The sequence below is a fragment of the Paramormyrops kingsleyae genome, chromosome 9 (genome assembly GCF_048594095.1).
Source record: "Paramormyrops kingsleyae isolate MSU_618 chromosome 9, PKINGS_0.4, whole genome shotgun sequence".
Taxonomy (NCBI): domain Eukaryota; kingdom Metazoa; phylum Chordata; class Actinopteri; order Osteoglossiformes; family Mormyridae; genus Paramormyrops; species Paramormyrops kingsleyae.
This window is the reverse complement of record NC_132805.1, coordinates 6515857-6525760: the sequence shown is the minus strand read 5'-3', so window position 1 is coordinate 6525760 and position 9904 is coordinate 6515857. Positions and strand designations below refer to the sequence as shown.

At 43.7% G+C, this 9904-nt stretch overlaps 1 protein-coding gene across 4 annotated transcripts; it reads left to right on the top strand.

Annotated features, from left to right (window-relative positions):
- The first annotated feature begins 62 nt into the window (after window positions 1-62).
- On the top strand, window positions 63-8663 carry LOC111859976 (pro-interleukin-16). 4 transcript variants are annotated; one of them, XM_023843204.2, is made up of 8 exons: window positions 854-1257; window positions 2527-3072; window positions 3347-6335; window positions 6477-6684; window positions 6900-6998; window positions 7192-7438; window positions 7534-7653; window positions 7760-8663. In XM_023843204.2, the coding sequence occupies exons 3-8, from the start codon at window positions 3397-3399 to the stop codon at window positions 7906-7908; spliced, it is 3762 nt and encodes a 1253-aa protein (XP_023698972.1). In that variant the 5' UTR covers window positions 854-1257; window positions 2527-3072; window positions 3347-3396; the 3' UTR covers window positions 7909-8663. The 4 variants fall into 4 exon arrangements, with proteins under 4 accessions (XP_023698971.1, XP_072572282.1, XP_023698972.1 ...); XM_023843203.2 differs by lacking the exon at window positions 854-1257 and adding an exon at window positions 63-202 and having other exon boundaries at window positions 2527-6335; XM_072716179.1 differs by having other exon boundaries at window positions 2527-6335.
- Window positions 8664-9904: the final 1241 nt, after the last annotated feature.

Here is a 9904-nt window from a genome sequence, read left to right as displayed (position 1 = left end):
TGCAGAAAGGGTCCTCTTGCAGTCCACATCCGGCTGCTGAAGCGGGCCCTTAGCTCGAGCTGTTCGAGGAGGCGGTTACATCAGTTCACACGTTACCATATACTGGCAACACGGCCCTTTGCAACGGCAGGAAGTCAGATGCCTGCTTTCGCTTTTCTATGAAGGGGCACTAAAGAGAAGACCCAGGCTCTAATGCGGAGAGGTACGGAACTTTTCTCTGTTTACCATGGTGTTACTACATCATTGTAACATTCGAGGGACATGGATAAGCTGCCAGTGGTTTTATGTTAATGAGTCTAACAACCCAGTACATTGAGGAATCTCAATTTTAGCTTGTACAGTGTTTTGGAAACCTTTCTGCTGGTGCATTTTACACAGATTGGCCCCCTTAAGTAAAACTCAAGTATAGCTTGGCATGCATCATTTATATATACATAAAAATTAAATATATGCTGAGTCACATTACACAGTGTGGATGGTTAGACTGCGGCTTCATTTTTTTTTCCTTTTGCGAAATGAACTTAGAATTAATCTCTGCCATGTTTAGTATAATGATAGATGGCAGCCCTTCTGAGGGAACAACCCATTGCCTTCTAACTTTGTTTTCTCTGCGGGAGAATGCACACATTCCTCTAACACGGTGCCAAATTAAAGTGCAACACGCGTGTCGACAATGAAAATTCATTGCAAGTGTCGCTGGGTGTTCCTCTGTCCAGCACCTGCCTCTGGCATCCCCCCCCCTCCTCGCTGGCTTCTGACCATCATCGCGGCCGTCCCCATGTGGGCGCGCAGTGCACAGCCTGCCACGGCTCTCGCGTGTCATCATAAATACTTCTGTGCGTAGGAAATAGCACGTTACCCACCGCGAAGCCGAGGCACAAAGGCGCTTGTGTCAGGAATGCTGTCCCATGAGAATAAGGAGAGGGCGGGAGACAATGAGAGAGAGGGGAAGCGGAAAAACCAGCTGTGCGAGTTTGCGTTCCTCTGAAGATGCATCATGCAGCACTGACAAAAGGTCTCCGAGAAACAGTTCTGAAAACGGTCTCCAAAAAAAATATATCATTAATAATGAAGTAAGGGGGAAGGATGGAGTACAAAGTACCGTGGCTTTCTGTTTGGTTATGAGAAACTTGTCTACTGGCTGCTGTGGGATGGAAGCTATTGTCTTTTTAAGAGCAGCGCTAACAGGTGTTTCTGTAAGATGACACTTCTGCACATGGATCCTAGAAAGACTAGCCAGCTTTCTACCCTTTCAAAGTAAGCTTTTCGTAGTTATTACATTTTATATTTTAAAATAACATCTAAGCTTGTTAATAAGGTTTGTTTTTCAAGTTAATTGTGCTCCTCTGATGTTTCGGTCATGTGATCTCAGTATTTGTTTTGACCCCGTGTCGCGGTGATCTCTTCATGGTGTGCTTTATGCATTGAATGTACACATCTGCCTGGTGCAGGGCAGTCACAAATCACCCGTTACTGGCGATAAGCAAAAACTGTGTAATAGATTAAAAAAAAAGATAGAAAGACAAAAAGATGCGATCAAACACTGAAATGCTTATACCTTTTTTTGCTATGAATGTGTCATTTGGATCAAAATGTATGCTGTCACAAGCCCAATATTTATGCTCTGCGGAGATTGAATGAAATGCTTGTTAAACAGCATTAATGGTGCATTTGTTTTGCTGAGGAGAACAGTGCACGTTTGACTCATTGCAGTCGTATGTGGCGTGGCACGGGACTTCGGTTTCAGCAGAACTGCGACGCTTTTCTGGATTGCTGTTCCTCCAGTTAACCGCATACCTTGATTCATATGAAGCACCAGTGGCCTGTACTACGAAGCAGGGTTACTGGCTTATTGGGCTAACTTGTCGGATTTAAGGTACCACAGTTTAAATGGACTTCATATTCGTTCAGTTACATTTTGCCCAGACTACCTTAAATCCGACAAGTTACCCCGATAAGCCAGTAACCCCGCTTCCTAGAACAGGCCACTGGTCGCCATGTTTTTATTAATTATTATTATTGTCTTGTGTGATTGAGTGTCATGTCTCTCATTTTTGGTCTGCATTTTTAACATTGTGTGTTTTTTGCTTGCATGGATACATACAGTATGTATTCCATATTTATATGTACATTTTAATGAACTGCTTTTCATGTGGTATCTTTTATTTTCATGTGAATATACTAAATATTATATGGAGGAAAGGGATAGATAAACAAGCCCTGCACTTATGTTCCCAGATTCTAGAAAAATCACAGAGATTTGTAATGGAATATTCTCTTCAGCCCTAAAATTTCTCTCCCTCCACCCTTCACGCTTCCTCCTGCACACACTCTCTTCCCAATCTTCCTCCCTCTCATTTAGATCACTTGGACTAAGTGGCTTTTTTCCTATAAAAGTTTTGGCTGCAGAACTGCATACTAACTAGGTTTAGCAATTTCTAGCAGGGTCACTTGAATGTCCTGGCCATACTTGCTACAGCATTCCTGTGTCAAGGAAAAGTTCTAAAGAAGAGAACTGTTTTACAGGGTACAGGACAACCGGCGAGCTCATGACTAAAATGGAAACGTAACCCGAAAGAGGACCCAGGAAATGCAACGACGACAGCTGGCACCAAGAGGAACCACGGCTGTAGCGATGCAGCTTCTGCGAGGTTAGCAGAGCGGAGTGGCAACCGCCCACCCGAAAACGAAAGGAGGAAAAAGTTGAGCTGTGTGGAGAAAATCAACTTCCTCAAAAAATAAAATAAATGTAAAAACTTTCCTGTGAGGGTAAAGGTAACCTAATACAAGTGGATGCGTTTTCACTGGGCTGTGCCAGATCCCACCAAGAAGAAGAAAAACATACGTCTTGTTTCCATGGACTTCTCTCTAGAGGGTTCTGATCTCGACAGCTGTAGTTCTGACAGCCAGCTGCCTGGACACGACGTGAGTGGATGAATGGGGAGCGGCCGTCCTCACACATGGAATAAAGCGAGCCTGGTTATGATTGTACAAACGTGAATAAATGACACAGCTTTTCTATGGAAAAACACAGTCTGAATTACAGTGCTGCTCTTGTTCTCCCTTCAAACTGTACGTATCTTTTTTTTAAAAATGGAAGTCTTGTTTGTGGAAGCATGATTATGAAACGTCAATTGCTTAGCACTTTTTTTCCTTCTGCAACTGCGAGTTTCTGCCAACCTTGTGGACCATATCTTAACCTTGTGCATAAATGATGCCTGGACTTTACAAATGGAATATATTCTTTTTTTAACTCAAAACTTCATTTTGTACATATGAGCAGTAACTGAAATTACAATACTCACAAATATGTTGAATGCTTTTTCATTATTGTGTTTTTTTCCAGTGGTTGTCACTCTGAACTCATCCCTAGCCAATGCAAGATTTTAAAAAAGGATGGAACTATCTGAAGATCTATTACCCAAATGTAGCACGCCTCCCGGTGCTTTGTCTAAGCCAGGTTCCGCAGACATTACAGCTGAATGCAAAGCCCAGGGCTTGGAATCCACCACAAACACACCACTTCCAGCAGTGCCACAAGGTCACAACCGTCGTTTCATAATCCGCTCCGCTACTGAGCTCGCTCCATCCAAAGAAACAAATAGGCCTCAGAAGGACCTTGGTAGAATTCGGAGTGTCTATGAGGGGAAAGGCAACAACTTACTGCCTGAGGAATGCGGGAGCAAGGACACAGACAGACAACCAGAAAATGACATCCGCCGGCTTTCAACGACTGTCACCGGGGATGATACAGAAGACCAGATCAGAACTTCATCTGATCTAGAGTCCAATCAGCTCAAGGCCCAGAACTGGGAAAAATATACAAAAGACCTGAAAGAAAAAGTAAGACTGAATACTCAAGGGAATCGAGAGGTAGGAAAACCTGAAAGATGTCATAGTGAAGATTATATGAAACCAGACATGTTGAGAGGGAGGGCAGAACTGCAAAAGGGCAACGGGCCAAGTAGGAGCAGGAGCGTGGACCTGGGTGGGCAGTCAAGTAATGATGGAGGGAATGCTTGGGAGCAAAACTTCTGGAAAAACAACATGCAGCGGGCAGAGAGTTTAGACAGAGGAACAACATCCAACACAAAGGATCTTGGTGTGCTACCCAGGACTGATTTGTACCAGTCAGTCGTAAAAACAGAGGGAAAAAAGCCCTTGGGAGGCTCACCAGTAACAGGCAGCACTCATGGACTTTTGTATTCAAAAATGGGCAACGACTGTCAGTCACTGCCATCTCGGAGAAAGCTGAATCGGAGTGATTCTGGGGAGGGAAAAGATTTGGGGGATCCAAGTCAGGATGGTCCTTGCCTGGGTAAGCTACAATTCAGTCCTCTCTCTGGACCTGTAGACTCTGAAGCTAACAGCAGGAAAGTTGAAGAGGTATCTGCAAACCAGTCTATTCGGAATCGGATTGAGAAATTGTTTGGGTCAAATAACATGGGTATGGCTACAAAATACCACCAGGAACCTTTGGGGGATTACACGCAGCATACTAAACAGGGCCTTGAAGACCACAATAATCTTAGGCCTTCTTTGTCTGATACCCATTGGAAAGGTATTCCATACAAAGGCCCCAAGGGTGGCACATTCCCCAGGATTCATTCTGTGGAGGAGAAACTTACTGGTCATGGAAACTTGTGCACTGACAAAAAAAGCGTGTGCAATTTGAATCGAGAGATGCCTCCAGTATGCTCTGCTGCAGGTGACCAAACTTCATTAACAGAACTCACAGTTAGTGACTGCAAACACCAATTTAGGTTATTTGACAGCCCTCAGAAGAACCCTTCTGTTCTAATGCCACCCCGATTATTTAGGCCTAATCCTGGGGATATGTTACTGTCTGGAAAGAATCCTCCACTGCAGAGACAAACCAAGCTTGTAATGGACAAGGGGGAAAGATGGAGAGAGTTTGAAATAGAGAAGGATATGATGCAGGAAGAGCATGAAATAGGTAGATCAAAGAAGAAGAAAGAGGCTGATGTGATGCGAGACCAAGTACATAATGTTGACCAACAAAAAGTGGCAGAGGGAAATTCAGCAGGTAAATTGGTAAAGGAAAGTGGGGAAGACAGCAATATGCAATCAAAATCAATGAGAGTCGTGTCCGTTGTCCAGAGAAGTCCTACAGTGAAAATCTGCACGACACTGGACTGGCCCCTGCAGGCATCACAGGCAGAATCACAGTCAGCATCGCAAGAGGCAGTCTCAGCTCCAAGAAGGTTGAATAAAGAAGCAAAGAAAGACACCCTTGATAATCCATGTGGCAAAATAAAGGATCAGAAGGGGAAACCAGACCCTGTAAAATTTAGGGTTGACTTTCCAGATAGTGTACGCAATAAAATCCGCAAGTTTGAAACTCTGGCCCAAAACAGCCAGCCATCCCCACTGCCCTCATCACGATCTCAGAGAGCATACTCTGTACAGGACCCGCCCAGAGAATTATGGGGAGGATGGGAAAAGAAGGGCGTACCAAACAAAGCTTCGGCTGGGAAGGGAGATTGTGGGCTTCAAGTTTTCAATGACAACCTTTGGTCTAAGGGAGAAGGGAAAAGTAATGTAGAGGTAGATGGAAGGCCAAGTGGCTATGTAATAAGATCTATTTCAATAGATGAGGCGGGGCAGAGGAGATGTGACAGGAGAATGGTTTGCGGAAATAAATGTGATGGCTCTAAGGCTGGAGCTGGATTACACGGGGCTTCAGTTGAGCCACATTCCTCAAAGGTTCGTCACACAGACACCAAAGGGGAAGTAAAATCACAAGAAGAAATCTCTCAACACCTCGATGCAAAACAACTTAATACTCTTCAGAAAACTGATGGGAACAACAAAAACAGTATTAGTGGTCATAATGTTTACGATTCAATGAATGCATCAAGTGTAGAATACAAGGCACCCAATTTCCCAAAGAGGTCGCCTCTTATTCATGTCAGCAATATAACTTCCAGCTGCCCAAATCAGGTTTGTATTTCAAAGATGGAATCCCCAGCTTCAATGAATATGCTAAAAAACATCAAAAGCACACCTTCACCTCCTCCACCCAACCTACCTACAAGTGTCCCTACTCCACCTGCCTCAAAGCCTCAGTCATCCAATATCATCTCCTCCAATGACTCCCTACTTCACATTGGGAAGACTCCCCTGGAAAGAGACAGTGCGTGTTCTAGTGTCCACAAGGCCAGGTGGAGTTCAGACGAAGAAGAGTCTGACAAAGATGATGACAGTGGCACAGAGAAAGAAGAGAACTCCGTTTATGATTCGGACTCTGCAGAATCGTCAGTTACCATCACTAGTAATATGAGCCAGTCTGATCACAGGAGCTTTTCAATCACGTGAGTCTTATAAATTTTTGTCATCAAATTTCCTACCACTTGGGAAATTTTAAATTGACAGATAACATGCATTTAAAACATATGTGGGCAAGAGTATTTATCAACCATTCAATGCTAATTTTCTGCCCTATCCATGCTCAGTCTAGCTGATCTGTGTCATGTTGGTGGTGTGGACTACGTGTTCAATGATGAGGGCAGCCTGGACCCAGACTCCTTGGACTACACATCACATCGGACAGCTTCTCTAAGTTCGGAAGCTTCTGCCCTCTCGTGTGTGTCAATACTTAGTGCCGATGAGTTGGATCGCCTGCTCAGTGATGTCAGGAGCCTGGGCGATGAAACGTTGCAGGTGAACCCTTGAGTAACACGTGGTCAAGAATGTATATTCTCATATTTTCCTGAGCCAAATAAATATTTCCAGCTTACAGCTCAACATTCATACTCTTTTAAAAAGACTTGGGCCAAATACACTCTCCCTCTGGTTCTCCTTAGAAGTCCAGCACAATACAGATTTCATACACATCTCACTTAACTGTTTCTTCATATTCTTCTCATTGCTTTCAGAACTATGAAGATGTGCAGGTTGTCGTTCTGCACAAAGAGGTGGGGTCTGGGCTGGGCTTCACATTAGCTGGTGGTGTTGATCAGAACAAGCCCATTACGGTAAGTGTTAGAGTCCTTTGCATGTTCCAGGATCTTAATGTCTGACCTTACATAACTTTGCTTTTAGTCTACTGTCCAGCTAACAATTTAAGTTGAGTGATATCTTATATTGTAGTAATTAGTAACCCTATAATTAGCACTGTTACATCAGTATTCTTGTGTGACCTTTCAACTGTTTGTTTATCTAATCTAGGTCCACAAGGTGTTCTCTGGCAGTGTTGCCTCCCAGGAGGGCTCAGTTTGTGAGGGTGACCGGGTCTTGTCAATCAACGGCACTAAACTGCAGAACTCGACCCACTGCGAGGCACTGCGCACCCTCAGGAGGGCTCGGTCGAGAGGCATGGCAGTCGTGGTGCTTCAGAAGGACAGCCTCACAAAGCCACAAAAAGCCCAGAACAATCTGAGTCAACGGCAGCTAGACCCGGTCACCGTGAATACAAGTGAAGTATAAAGTCGAACGGCAAAAGGGCACTAAGGGTGACAGCTATCTCTGCAATAGTCAGCATATGTTGTCCCTCTGCTGTTCTTCCCTCAGGAGGCAGGACACTGACAGTGGTGTTGAATAAAAGCAGCACAGACTTAGGCTTCAGTCTAGAGGGGGGACTGGGCTCCAGCCAGGGTGACGGGCCAATTGTCATCAAGAAGGTCTTCCAGGGTAAAATGACAATGGTTTCACTCATACTGAAATGACTAGTCCCTTGTCATACTAAGAAATAAACCTTGTGACGACAAATGACCAGCCCCCTGTTGTTCTCTTCCAGGTGGCCCAGTGAATGAGGTGCTGCCAGGGGATGTGCTGTTGAAAATCAATGGACACAGCCTGCAGGGTTTACACAGACTGGAGGCCTGGAACTTGATTAAGAAGCTGCCCCCTGGGCCCGTGGAAGTGTTGCTTAATCGTCCTCTTTAATATATGCCCAATGACATTGGGACAGCACAACAACTGGTATGGATTTCACAACCCAAGCTCTACAGATGTCAGAAAGAGATAAAACGTCTTTGTGTCAGGCAGAAACAAGAACCCGGAAGAGAATGAAGACAAGAAGCATCACGTGGAATAACAAGCACTTATACGATATGTTCAAAAAAAGTGTGTGGTCTTGATATATAACAATATATATTAACTGTAAGAAAAGGATGCAGATTACAGGATTCGCTTTTTGACCTTTAAAAAAATGAACTGCATATCTACAAAACTGCATTTCAAAAACTCCTTTTTATAACAACTGTAAATTGGCTTATTCCATACAGGGCTGCGAAGTTGCTTAAAATATTGTTTGTAAATAAATGACATCTGGTATTAACTATATTTAAAGTCTGTAAAGATGTAATGTTATTATCGCACAGAGCCGCACTGCATTACTGAAGCTCTAATTGTAATCTATCCTTGACAAATTGACTCAAACCTGTAGTATATAAACTTTACATAACTTAAGTCTTTGCTATGTGCCATAGTCAGCCATTTATTTCAGACGAATTGTCTAGCCGAGAAAAAATATGTACATAGTTATGTAATATATTAGCATGAAGCATGAAGCATTCCTTTTATTCGGCAGTGTGGCTTTCTGCGACTACAATACCCAAAATGCAGTGCTTTCCTTTTACCGGTAAATACAAAGTTAAATACAAACGCTATTTTAATAAAAGCCAAGTACTTATACTTAACGTATGCTTAATTTATTATGTCAGAGTTAAGCTTCTGTCAACTTTATCTACATATCTGCGAACGGGAGAGGATATTCGGGGTTGTCCACTGTGGTCAGGTGGCTGCACACAGATACACACGCAATAACACTGACGTATGTAACAGTTTTATTACCTCGTAAATAGTCTGTAGGGTTTGCAAACTACCACAATGCTTTTGATGTATCTAATCTGAGATTTATAATGGAATAATATAGATTTGCCGTAAGAATTCTTGCCAGGTGCGTGAGAGCGGGCAGCCCTGGCGTTTTTGCCGAGTCCAAACCGGTCAGAACTGTCCAGAAACGCCGCCTGACTTCCCTCCAGGCGAAGCCTACAGACTGCGTGCTGACGCTAAAGCATTTATAGTCTAAACGGGGAAAACACTCTTCTTCATTCGTTTCGCGCAAATTATTTTTTATGTTATTAAGTAATTTGTCAGTATCTGCACCTCTTTCCGTGTGACAGCGGGACTCTCCCGCCGTTGGCTCACTGTAAATGGCCTGATACTGACCGACGGGCGGCCGACGTGCCCTTCGTGGAGAGTGTCTCACCGCGGGGATGGACGTGCTCGCTTTATTCCCAGTGCTTTTTCCGGTGGTCACCATAGCAGAGACAAGCGAGGGCGAGACACGTGAAATTCCTCACCACCCAAAGCGTGCTGCAGGCAGTTCAACACAATCGGAGTTAAATACTGTACGTCAGACGTGGGTATCGTCAATATAAGCGACAGCATTTCTGTATGTTGCGTGTTGTATGACTGTACAACTTCACTAAGATGTGCACATGAAAAACAGCATAGTACAAGATTTATTTGACATGACACGCATTATTTCTTTGTCTGGTTGTTTGCATGACCGAGAATCATAATGAACAAAACTAGAATAAACACGACCATCTATTTATACAGATTTGTAATCCACTAATGATGAAGAGTTTCGAAACTACAAAGCTTACGTTAGCTTAATTTGTTAATTTTGTGTGGTGTCTGAATTTGGGTTTACCGGGAAGCCTCTTTTGATTGTGTAACACATGATGACACTGGAGATGGTGATGATGATGATGACTGCGCGTCCTAAGACCAGAGGCCCTTTGATGATGGAGATGTGGGATCAAATTCAGGGAGCTGTAGGTGGTGCCTCTGAGGTCTGGATACAATTTCAGGGCGATGGAGGAAATCCTTTCCTCACAAAGCCATTGGAAAGTACTTCTAAAATGAAATT

What these genes read in the sequence shown, in the direction of transcription:
- LOC111859976 (XM_023843203.2), top strand. Translation starts at nt 3,397, where the DNA reads ATGGAACTATCTGAAGATCTATTACCCAAATGTAGCACGCCTCCCGGT. An exon ending in ATCAGAACAAGCCCATTACG is followed by an intron (nt 6,999 to 7,191) that starts GTAAGTGTTAGA and finishes TATCTAATCTAG; the next exon opens with GTCCACAAGGTGTTCTCTGG. An exon ending in CATCAAGAAGGTCTTCCAGG is followed by an intron (nt 7,654 to 7,759) that starts GTAAAATGACAA and finishes GTTCTCTTCCAG; the next exon opens with GTGGCCCAGTGAATGAGGTG.